At 37.2% G+C, this 13441-nt stretch overlaps 1 protein-coding gene across 4 annotated transcripts in view; it reads right to left on the bottom strand.

Moving 5' to 3' along the window:
- Positions 1–13441, bottom strand: part of TRPC4 (transient receptor potential cation channel subfamily C member 4) — a 200951-nt gene that overhangs the window by 31920 nt on the left and 155590 nt on the right. For all 4 annotated transcript variants that reach the window (XM_061133195.1, XM_061133196.1, XM_061133197.1 and 1 more), the window contains one exon: positions 2663–2802. In XM_061133195.1, the coding sequence (XP_060989178.1) occupies positions 2663–2802 (140 nt within the window). The remainder of the gene's footprint in view (positions 1–2662; positions 2803–13441) is intronic.

Here is a 13441-nt window from a genome sequence, read left to right as displayed (position 1 = left end):
AAAGAAGGCTGAGTCGCCAAATCAGCATGACATCATAGCCTCCCAAAGTCAGTGCTTTTTTGCTATTATCATCATTTAAAAGATAGTACAGTCGAGGCCCACATGAAATACCTTGCGCCAAATCAGACAGTTCGCAAGTGGTAAAGGCAGTGTGAATTCAGACATGAAACTCTTTTTCAACTAAAATAAAGCAAATGACAATAAAGACATTGCAAGAGGCAAGACCAGTGGACTCAGAGTGGACTTCAGAGTACATGAAGGAGGGGGAAACAGCAGCAGAAGAGAAAGGAGAGAACCAACCATGCACGGTTACTAGCACTTTAAATACATTGATCGACTCATGTTTTTCTCATATTAAAGGTATATGGCAGAAATTCCTTATTTATAAGTGAAGCACAGAGAAGTGAAAAAAGAGGTCCAAGTTCACATAACTAGTAAGTGATGGGAGAAAACTGAGCCCAGGAAACCCAGGTCTAAAGTTCAGCCATTTAAAAACTGTCCATGAAACTCAAGTTTGGGCACACAAATTAGTCATTCAGGAGGAATTTTTCATCATTTATGTTTATAATCCTAGCTGAACTCCTTTGACCAAAGTGCATAAGCAATCCATATATTTCCCAAAGAGTTCGTCTGAGGTTATTTCTAGGTACTTTTCCATCTTTTTTTCCTTCTCTTTTCTTTCTTCTTCATCACGTGGGATGAGTTGATTTTTTTTTTTTTCTTTTAGCCATGTGAAGCATGCAGGATCTTAGTTTCCCTATCAGAGATTGAACCCATGCCCCCTGCATTGGAAGTGTGGAGTCTTAGTCACTGGACCACCAGGGTAGTCCCTAGTTGAATTTTTAACATAAGATTTCCCATGTTACAGTATAAGGAACAATGTTTATATTTTAGTATGAAAACAGATATTCCAAAAAAAAACAAAGAAAACAGATATTCCACATCAAGAATTTACCTCATTTTATGAAAATTCAATTCCAGTATCTGAAACCACTGAGGCCCCAAATACACAGGTGTTTATTAATTTATATAACTGTACATAGTATATACCAGAGTTCTTATATATAAACTATATATGTACTGTAAGTGAATACCATATAGATGAGATCTATAAAATGTTTCTTAATATGAATATTATATGAGAGAGGTTGCTTTTGGCATCAAACCCATATTTCTTTGAGCTGCTAAATAGAATTTTTCAGCCCAGGGGTATTCATGATGTCTTCCTTAGACCATTTACTTCAAAATTAGCTGATGAATTTGCAAAAAATGCAAAATTAGGCCCCTGCCAATACTCCTGATCCGTAGGAATGGAGAAAAGGGATGTTTTTAGCAAGTTCTTCAGGTGATTCTTAGCACCTGAAAGTATGAGAAGAATTGATATGTCATGTAGAACTAGAATTTTATAACTGCACGTGGTCACAAAAAAACAGATATATTACTTTTTGGGAAAAAGATGTCCAAAACAACTTTATAGATATCCTATGCATCATGACAGAGGAAAGAAGAATTGGGAAGATATGCACTTCAAAATAGATATCCATCTCCTACACAGAGGCAAAACTTCCTTGGTTAACATAATATTTTCTGTCATCTTCAGAAAGTCCCAAGGTAATTCGTTCTTAATGCAGATAGAAAAAAATGATCAAACCATTTCCATTCTTAAAACATAGCTAGTTTTCCATGAAATTGGCAGAAAACATTTTTTCTGAATGTTTTGATGAGTGCTGGAAACATTTTAATTGAACAATTAAGGAAACAAGTTTGGGCAATTTTGACCCTGTTAACAGCTGAACATTTCAGGAGCCGACTTAGAACAAGACTAAATGAATGAAAGTTCACTTTTGTGTTAGCATTTCCTAGCTCAGATCATTAGATCGCATGAATTATTCATGTACAGTCCAATTAAACACTTTATGTTTTCCTAATTCACTCATCATTTTGACACACACTTTTTAAAAAGGAAGAGAAAAGGAAGGAGTGAAAAGAAAGGCAGGAAGGAGGACACGATCATACTTTGGTTTAAAAAACATCCCCCAAAGTACAAAATAATCTCAGTTGTCACTGCAGAACAAAAACGTTTTATGTAAAGTATGTGGTTCGGGATGAGACTGATGCTGCATGAAATGCGGGGGAGGAATGGGTGTGTGAGATTTCAGCACTGTCACGTTAAGTGGGGTGAGGAGAAAGAATTATATTCTGCTCCAATTATATCAAACTATATTAGTTTAAACTGAAATAATAATTTCAATGCTTTAAGAGAGTAATATTTTGATCTGTCTGTGTAATTTTATCAGTTAGTTATAACTGATAAAAATAGATTCTGGTAGCAAAAATTTGAACAGTGTTCGAGGTAGAATTTCATTAGAAATGGAAAGGATTAGAATTGAGAGCAGCTATTGTGAATCACTTTTAGGCATCATTCAGTTTAGATACCAGAAAATTGGGTGACAATTTCTAAATGTCTATTAAAATTTGTTTTATGACTATAAGCTGTGCATTATCTATGTATTATATTCCTATCTCTCAGGAAAGTCATGAGATGATGAATTTCACATACAGATAATGCCCTAGGCAGCATTATTAATAAAAATAATAACAATGGAATATTATCAATACTTAACAGAACTTTTGCTTTACCAATAATGTAAATTATAGTTACCTTCACAAATGCAACGATTTTCAAGGAGATTGTTGCTAGGTATAAGGAGTTCATCACAAAATCCATTAAATTCCACCAATCATGAATGTAATCTTGAAGTCCACCATCCCACATTTGTTTAATCTCTCCCCATATAAAACCTGCAGTTATAGAAAGATTCATGTAAGAGTGGTTTTTCAATCAAATCATTAGAAACAGAGATACATAATTAGGAATTAGAAAATCTTGGAACTTCAGGAGACTATATAGTCACTCTAATACAACACCTATTTTTATAGGTAATAATAATTGAGTCCCAGTCAGATTATAAAACTTTCAGGATTCTTAGCTAATTTGTAAAGAATTTTCTTGAGGTAGTTTCACTTTCTTTTTATTTATTTGATAAATTCAGAAGATTGTGAAATTTTGAATCAAACTGGGATTCCTCTCTACCTCTATATCTTTCTCATGGAAAGTATCATAATGGTTATTTGTAAACAGATACTTGAAGATATTTTTCTTCCCAAGTCAAAATGACTCAAAGATTTATGAAAAAACTGTGTCTAGTGAATGTATGTGTGCTCAGCCGTGTCTGACTCTTTGCAACCCCATGGACTGTAGCCCACAAGACTCTTCTGTTCATAGGATTTCCTAGGCAAACTCCAGGGAGTGTCTCCAACCCAGGGGCTGAACTTAGATCTCTTACATCCACTGAACATAACTGCCTTAATACCATTGACCAGGGTACTTTGTTGTGTTTTTGTAAGCAGTTAGCACTTTCAGAGATCTGATTTCAGTTCTGCTAAAAAAGCAATTATAACATTCATACTTCTAGTAATAGCTCTAAAGCTATATCCAGAGAAAACAAAAATCCCTTTCCTTTGACTATGGTCATGTTTTTAATAGGAAATGTTTTAAATTTTTAAATATTAGAAATTACTTATATCACTGTATGTCTTTATTTCCAGAATCTTATTAAAATTTTATAAATCTATTTTTAGAGCCTCATAATGAGAAGGGAAAATATGAAGAAATCTAGAATCAGGAAATATGAAAAGGATAAGTATGATTTTATTTTATTTTTTTTTAACCCAACAACATGTGCACTTTATTCTCTTTTAGGTGAATCTGGGTTAATTTTAGGCCTTTGCTGTTTTTCAGATAAGTATGATTTTAAAACTACATTAAAACAAGAAAACAACTAGACCCTTTTATGATAATGATAGTTTGATACCAATGTGGATAGCACAGAGTTTTATATCTGTCCTAAAGCAAGAAAAAGTCATATAAATATAGAATCATATTTTTTCATGAATCTGTCAGAGAGGTGAGAAACCAGGGAGCCTATACTTCAAAGAAAACAGTTGCTGCAAAGACAGTGACAAGGAGAGCATTCACTCCCCTGGGTCAGGTGGCAGGGTGAGAGACACTGGCACCATATCAACACAAGAGATTAAGACGAGTTCAGAAAAACTTCTTAAACAAATCTCTAAAAGCTGAGCATGAGCTACTGAGAGAGGACAGAACCCCTGGGACACAGATACGAGGAGGGTGTCCACTCACTTGTAAGCTAATTTCCATAGATCCTGACACTGCTCAAGAACCTGGTTCTGGGAGGAAGCACAAAGCTTTATCCAGGCTCCTGCACCCCAAGAAGTCCTCTGGGAAAAGCAGAAAATAGAACTGGGACTAACATTTATGCCAATATCCTTAGATGCTTCTTACCAACAGGGGAAGGTTGGGAAACCCTTCTGCATGCAACCTGCACAGTTTTACCACCATGACAAGGAAGGTTTGGATCATTGAGATGCTCCCTGATGTCCAGGCATAGGCTTACCTAAGTCTGACCCTAGACTTGGAAAACAGACAGGCTTTCTGCCTTACATCACTGAGCTGATAAACACCCAGGAAGAGGCAGAAGCTGACAACGACTAGAGGATCACAAACACCTGGACATGAGCTCCCTCAGAGGCACAGGTGCTGGAGGAAGGCCAGAAGCTGGGGTAGAGCAGGAATTCTGAGAATAATTCTCTCTCCCAACTGTTTTATCTGTTCAGGCTGCTATAACAAAGCACTCCAGATGTGCGGTCTTATAAACAACAGAAATTTACTTTCCATAGTTCTGGGGGCTACAATCTAAGGTCAGAGTGTCAGGGTCAGGCTCTGGTGACAGTCCTGTTTCATGTCATAGACTTCTGACCTCTCTTTGTGTCCTCACTTGGCAGAAAGACAGTTGGCTAGCTCTCTGGTCTGTTCTTCTGAGGGCACTAATCCCATTTGTGGGGACTCCACCCTCATGACCCAGCTGCTTCCCAAAGGCTCCACCTCCAAAAACCATTACATTGTGGAATAGGGTTTCAATGTGTGAATTGAGGTGGTTGTTGTTGTTTAGTTACTAAGTCACGTCTGACTCTTTTGTGACCCCATGGACTGTAGCCCACGACGGTACTCTGTCTATGGGATTTCCCAGGCAGAATACTGCAGTGGGTTGCCATTCCTTCTCCAGGGGATCTTCCTGACCTAGGGATCATACCCAGGCCTCTTGTGTTAGCAGGCAGATTATTTACCACTGAGCCACCTGGGAAGCCCATGAATTGGAGAGAGGGGTACAAAGACTTGCAGTCTTTGTATGTGGTGGCCTGAAACTGATTGCAGCAACAATGAAAGACAAATCCAACTCAGCTTCTGACTCCACCGCCTCAAACTCCTTCACTAACGTCCTAACAGATAAGGCATGCCCATTTTCAGGCGTAAATGCTATACACTTCTGTCTAGGCTTCTACATAGGTATAAATAAATACCCTAACAAAATACACACACATACAAGCACATGCACACCGTGATACATCATTACTCAACCTGTTCAAAAAAAGATTAAAGGCATCAGCGAAAGGGATTTGGTGGAAATAAAAGACACATTGCATATAAAGGAAAAAACATAGGACTGATATCAAATGGATTGTCTGAAACCACACAGAGTGACATCATTAAAGTGCTGAAAAGAGAAAGAAGTCAATCCAGAATTCTACACACAGCACAAATATCTCTAATAAATAAAAGAGAACGAAAAACTTGTTTCAGAAAATCAGAAATTCAGACAGAGACCCATGCTCCAAGAAATGCTAAAGGGTTATTTTTTAAAGCAGAACATAACTGATATGCATTTAGGCTTATAAAAAGAAATGAGGATCTCTATTCAGAAATTACTAAAATGAAAATCAACGTAAAAGATGTTTTTCTTATTTTGAATTGCTCTATCAGATAATTGACTGCCCAAGGCAAAACAAAAACAGTAGCACTGTACTGTGGCTTATGACATATGTAAAAGTAAAACACATGACAACAGCACAGAAGACAAGAAAGAGGAATGAGAAGCACCGTGTCACAGGTTCTTACACTACATCTAAAGCAAAATATTATCTGAAGTTAGACTGTGACAAATTAAATTTTATGTTGTAAATCCTAATGCATTCTCTCAAAATATGTTTAAATGCATAAATGAAGAGTCAAAAATATAAATAAACAGGGTGTTATAAAATGCAATCCAAGAACAGACAGAAAAGAAGGAAAAATACAACAGATGGGGCAAATAGGAAAAACAATGGGGTAGATTTAAAATCTACCAATATTAAAAACTGCATTGAATGAAAGATAAACTCTAAACATACTTTCAAAAGAGACGGATGAATAGGATAAAAGTGTAAAACATAACTGCATGACAATCCTTTGATAGGCCAAACATAAATGAATAACAATGATACCATGAAATACTAATCAAAAAAGCTTAAGTGGTTATATTAATTTAAGACTAGATATATTTCAGAAGAAGTATTACTATGTATGTACAGGAATAAAACATAAGGATAAAAAGGTGAAATCTCTGAGAAGACAGATCAGTCCTAAATATAAATGCAGCTGACAAAATAACCTGATAATGCAAGATGCATTGAACTTAAATATAAATAAAGGTGCAATTATAGTTAAAGACTTAACTATTCCTCTCTGAAAGTACATAAACCAGTTTAGTAAGAATATAGAAGTTCCAGAAAGACGGTACCGATGAACCTATCTGCAAGGCAGGAATAGAGATGCAGAGGTAGAGAATGGATTTGTGGACACAGCAGTGGGGAGGGAAAGGTGGGATGAATTGGGAGAGTGGCATAAACACATAAACACGTTTACCACGTGTGAAACAGATAGCTAGTGGGAAGCCACTGTAAAGCACAGGGGAGCTCAGCTGAGTGGTCTGTGCTGACCTAGAAGTTGGAATGGGGGCGGGGCTACAAGGGAAGGGATATATGTATGCATATGACTGATTCATGTTGTTGTACAGCTGAAACGAATACAACATTGCAAAACGATTATATCCAGTTAAAAAATAAATTAAAGAAAGAATATAGAAAGTTTGAACAACACTATCAACAGTCTAATAGCAGAAGACACATTTCTTTTCAAGTGCACACGGAACATTCACCAAGACAGACTATATAACGTCAACATATTTATACATTTGCAATGTTTAAATACTTACTATTTAAAAGAGATGGGCGAATAGGATAAAAGTGCAAAACATAACTGTATGACAATCCTTTGATAGGCCATAGTAAAGAACAAATCAATAATAAATTGTATCAATTGTATCTTGAAATCTCCAAATATTTTGCAATTAAATAATATGTTTCTGATAACTTTGGTCAAAGGGAAATTTACAGAATGATTAGAAAATATTTTGAAATCATGACAAATGAAAATACAACTAAAAATTTTGTGATGCAGTTAACACAGTACTTAAAGTAGAATGCTTAATTAGAGAACAGTAAAGGTCTCAAATCAGTGATCTCAGCTTTAACTGTGACACTATGAAAAGAAGAGCAAATTAAACCTAAAACAGGCAGAAGGAAGAACATTAAAAAAAATAAGAGCAGAAATCAATACATTTTAAAATATAAAACTTGAGAACATCAATGAAAACAGGATCTAGTTCTTTGAAATGGTCAATAAAATTGAAAAAATTCTAGCTAGAACTGATCAAGAAAAAAGAGAGAAGAGACGATCAATATCAGAAATGAATGATGGGAATGAATATAGATCTTATAGACTCTATAAGGATAACAAGTGAATAAAGGGAACAAATTGATTCTCATAAATTTCACAACATAAATGATTTGCACATTTTCCCTGAAAGACAAAACCTACCTAACTCACAAAAGAGGACATAGAGTAACCTGAACTGTCCTATATTCATCAAAGAAAATGAATTCATAGTTAAAAACCTTCCAACAAAGAAAAATTCAGGTCTAGTTTTTCATGGTGATTCTACCAAATATTTGAGAAAGAAATAATGCCAGTGCTAATGAAATATAAAATTACAAGGAAAAAGATGTTTAAAAGTATGTATTATTCTGAGAAAAAGTCAGACAAAAATAATACAAAGAAAACTATACACTAATAATCCTTATGAATATGCACAAAATCCTCAACAAATATTAGTAAATTAAATATAGTAACATATAAAACTGATAATAAGTCATGACCAAATGCCATCTTTCCTGAAAATGCAAGGTTGTTTCAATATTAAGAATCAATCAATGTAATTTATCACATCAATAGATATTTTGGGGGAAAAAATATTTCCATTAGATGCAATAAATCTTTACAATAGGTGCAGTAAATTCATTTGACCAAATTCAACATTCATTCATGACAAAAGGTTTCTGTAAAGTATGACTAGAAGGAAATTGTCTTGATTTGATAAAGTACATCTATAACAATCTAAACTACCATCATACTTTGTAAAGGGCCAGAAAATAAATTATTTAGGCTTTGCAGTGGTTGGATAGCATTACTGACATGAACTTGGGCAACCTCCGGGAATTAGTGAAGGATGGGGAAGCATGCTGTCCATGGAGTCACAAAGAGTTGGACACAACTTAGCAACTGAGCAGCAGCAACAATAAATGAATGAGTGTGGCTTTGTTATAATGAAGCTATAAAAACTAGCAAAGGGCCAAATTTGACTTGCTGGGCCATTCTTTGTCCTATATGGTGGTCGTGCTGGTACCATATGAGTGTATGTGTTTGTCAACATTTTATATATTTGTGCCCTATGGGGAGAAAAAAAGCCGAGATGAAGTAGTGGTACAACTTAATGTTAAGGCAGCAAAAATTATGAGAGACTGATTAAAAATGAATAAATTGTGATATATTGCTGATAGATGTGTTTGTGAAAATTTTTACAATGAAACTTTGAAAGAAAAGTATATTAGACTTGATGCTCATAATTATTTGGTGAAAAACTTGCAATATTTTAGTATTATTAATAATGTTTTATTGTTAAATTTTGTCATATTTAAGTTAAGAACCCAGATAAGAACTGATTTCAATTAAAGTAATTACAGAGTGCATTTTAGAGTCTGCTGTAAACCTTTGCTTTATTCTAGATTTGTTATTTATATCTTCCTTTCAAGATTTCTTTCATAAGTAAATCTCTCTTGAGAACTAGATAAGGTTGAGCATAACTGGGGAGGTGATAATGATCACATCCTCCTTCTGAAGAAAGGAATGTATCAGATATGAAAAAGATGTGATGCAGGCACTGATTTTAGAGTTTGTGAGACACTTACAATTTATATTATCCAATGAGGAAATGAGGAAAAATGCTCAATACCCATGGAAAAACTCTCCCCTCCCACATTCGTGGTGCTTTTTCCTACTAAACCCAAGTACAGTCTGAGAATCCAGCATGTAACTGCAAAGTACCTAAGAGAAGTAAGCCCCAAAAGGTCATGTAGCTAAAGCTACTTAATAGAAAAACGAGAACTGGACCTCAGTCTCCTTAGGCAGTGCTCCTAGAGATTTCACAATGGATTTTCTTTGTTTTGCTTTGTTCAAAACTTTGCCAATTCTCAGAGATGAGGCCATATAAGCGTTGCAATCTTTGAACAAATACGTTCAAGTTAACTTTCCTCAGAAGCGCAATGATGATAATAGGTGAGTGAGGCTCACCTCAACTAGTAATCAGTTTTGTAATCTTAGCCAGAAGCCCTATATCTCTAGATTTCAGTGATCTCACTTCTAAAAATGAAAGATTTGGATTATCACAGAATTCTATGGACAGAATCCAACAAGAAATATAATTATACCTTAATGGTATAAATAAGCCTGACACTACTCTTCCTGTTTGAATTATCAAAATCCTATGAAAATCAGTCATCACAATAGATGCTATGAGACATGAAAAACTGTCCTGCACCCACTTGCTTTGGCCTGCCTCAGAAAGCAGAAGTTGAATCTATGATATGAAAGCTATAGAAAGGAATCTTCTTGCTCAATGTAAAGGGGATTTTCCGGCAATCACAACTGTCCCCAAACTGGAATGGATCACCTTTCAGGGTTAAGATTCCAACCAGTTATACTCCAGGGAAATTCAAGCAATGATCCTGACCTAGGCATAGAACCTGGCTCTCCCATATTGTGGGCAGATTCTTTACCATCTAAGCCACCAGGAAAGCCCCAAGAATACTGGAGTGGGTTGCCATTCCCTTCTCTAGAGGATCTTCCAGACCCAGGGATTGAACCTAGCTATCCTGATCTGCAGGCAAATTCTTTACTGACTGAGCCATCAGGGAAGCCCCCAGCAATCAGTCATACTTCAGGGGAATTCTAGCAATAAGTGGAGACCTGTTTCACTGGACCTCTAAAGGTCACTCCAGGTCTATGAATTTGTGATTCTGGTGTTTTCAAATTTTGTATGTATTTTAAAATAAAATATATTTAAAAGACCTGTTAACCAACAAAAGCATTTATATTTTATTTCCCTTTATAAATAAATCATATCTCTTGTTTTGCTTCTACCCAACTGGAAAGCCAAATGGGATTATTAACAGTCACCAAAATAGATAATTTCAAATACTTTATGGATAATTATGTAAAAGAGTAAAGACACCAGGACCCATTGCTAACTAATCAGCATTGAGTCTGAGGGCAGGAGGAGGACCACCAGGAAGGAGTGTTGAAGCAGCAGTTAGCAGCTCAATAGAAAGCACGATTTTAACCTGGAGCTCCTTAATATTGAGCAGACTCTGTTCTTATTAGATGGATTCAAGAACATGACACTTCAATTGAAAGTTCGAACTAGATGACCTCGAAGATTTCCTAAGAGTCAAAACAAAAACTCAGAATTCAGATATATTACAGTTCCTCGAAGTTCAGAAGATAGACATTAAATATCTAACTCTCTGAATCACACAAAAAATTATTGCACTACTGACTTTCAAAAGGCACAACTGTATGGAAAAAACAGAGATCCTGATGAAATTGAGGACTCAGCCCATTTTTTTTTTTTAACCTGAGCTGTAAGTAAGACTGGCAGTTAGTGCTTCTTGACTAATGGTTTTGGGATCTTTTGTTTTCAAGGCACCAGATTCGAGAATCACTTCCCATAGCTGTTTGAATCACTTCCTCCATCACCACATACCTGTTTGAGGACTACTGGTTTCTATTTGTCACGAGCATGTTAGTGACATATCAAGTTTCTTCTATTCTGGCAACATTCACTGAAATTTCAGAAGAAACAAGCCTTGAGAAAAACTAGAGGGTGCTATTAACTGGCTGGAAAACACATCCAGATAGTCAACGATTCACGCTAACTAAAAGAGACTGAAGAGAACAAAGCTTGAGGGAGCGTCTGTCAGAAAATGTTTGTGCTGTTCCCACAATGGGAACATTTCAAAATTGTTCTGTGCTGTTTATAAACAGATGACATGATTTCTCAGTGTGGTGGTGGAGGTCTAATTACAAGCATTGATGTAAGACTGTGGGGACCAACAATGGAAAGATCACAGTGCAAATGAGTCAGAGAACTTCCTTTTGAAAATATTTGTGGATGCCTGGAAGTTTTGACTATTTTTTTTCTACCTTTCCCATAACAGTTTTCATCAAGCCTGAGTGTTCTCTTACATCCCATCACGTGAAGCTAACTGTGGGGGATGAGATGCAGCAGGCAGCCCTCCAGTGCTGTAATTAACCAGCCTCGATTTCATGTAAAAAAATGTGTAATTCTGCAAAACAGACCTCTTGCCTCTCCTTTCTCACTGTCAGTACTTACACAAAGAGGAAATAACCCCAAGCAAAAGAGCAAGTCACCTTTTCACCTAGGACACTCCAAGGGCTTGTTAAGGCAGCCCCAAAGCTAGCTGAGGGGTCTGACCTTGGAAGTCTCTTGACGGAACACTGAATTCCATGCTGTGACACCAAGTCAATGAGTATAAAGAGAACAAAAAGATTTTATCTTCGTTGGAGGGTTTTCACACCCCCTCCATAAGTTGGGGGCACAAGAAGTCGTCTCTGGTCAAAATTCTGGTTTTGTTCAAAAAGAAATCTAAACACAGCAGTTTCACTTGGTAGAGACTCATCTTATGCCAGACCCATAGAAGGCACTAGGCCTACCCAAATGATGCAATGATAAAGAATCTGCCTGCCAGTGCAGGAGATGTGGGTTTGATCTCTGCATCTGAAAGGTTCCTGGGAGTATGAAATGGCAACCCACTTTGGTATTCTTGCCCGGAGAATCCCATGGGCAGAGGAGCCTGGTGGGCTACAGTCCATGGGGTCGCAAAAGAATCGGACATGAGCATGAGCATGTACACAGCACAAGAGGTATGAGGACCATATCTGTCAGCAACCACCTGCCACTCCTGCCCATGTCTGCACAAAGAGAGCACTGGGAAGAAGGGGTCGGTGAGCCATCAATTCAGGGCACTCCAGTTTGGGTGCAGGTTAGGAAAGCCAGAGGAAGAGAGGAAGCGGTCTCATCAGCACCACTCCCTTCCTCAGTCAAGTGCGGGAGATTCCAAGAAAATCCCTCAAAAGATGGGGGATTTCTAAAAGGAGAAGGTGGCGTCTTAATCCCTGCTGGGGCATCTTCCCAAACCCCTGGCTTGCTCATCTCTCCCTGGGTCTAAGACTTCAGGGAAAACAGACGAACAATAGGATTCATCAGTTGGGCAGCTGGCAGCAGCCTGACCTCCTACCAGGAGAGGGAGCGGGGTTTGGAATCTCCTAGGGAGCAGGCACACACCACAGGAAGAAACCAGGCTTTCACCATCTTGCTCTCCTGTCCTTGTTAGGGTCACAGGACTCCTAAAGGAGCCAATGGCTGGCTACGAGAGTTTACAGACTGGAAGATGTCAGGAAGAGCTGAATCTTGGAGAAGTACGTATACAGGGCCATCTGAGGAATGCTCATGGACCCATCAGGAGAGTCAGAGGGTCAAGACCTGTCATAAAGGCTACTCAGGATTAGCTAGAGATGCAGACAACCAACAAAGCAAGAGCTGTGACCAGGGCACCAGGGAGGCAAAGAAGACTTTTAACAAACATTTTCTGCTACCCTTCTTACCTGAAGAAACCAAGGAATGGAGAAAATAGAAAAAGCCTAGGTCCCTCCTTCCATTCCAGTGTTGGGCTTGAAGGACGAGCAAAAAAAAAATCAGTGTTTTCAGGTCCTTTGAACCCTGTGTTAAGCCTTTGTTGGGAAGAGGAGAGCTATAAACTGATGGTAAGATTCATGTTTTAAAGTGAACTGGGACTACTTTTTAATAACTCAAAATTTCAGGAAATTGATGAATATCACCTAGACATATGGTTAAGGGAGACAGAAAAGATATTTAATGTAGGGTGGTTGGGAAGAGTGGTTGGAAGAAGTAAAACCATAAGTGTTTAGAATCTAATGAGTCTCAGTTCCTCCCTAAAGCTGAAATCTGAAATTTAAAAAAGTGTGAATAAAATTTGACTCCTAGAA

Source organism: Dama dama, chromosome 30 (genome assembly GCF_033118175.1).
Source record: "Dama dama isolate Ldn47 chromosome 30, ASM3311817v1, whole genome shotgun sequence".
In the NCBI taxonomy this organism is placed as follows: Eukaryota; Metazoa; Chordata; class Mammalia; order Artiodactyla; family Cervidae; genus Dama; species Dama dama.
This window is presented reverse-complemented; position numbering and strand designations above follow the sequence as displayed.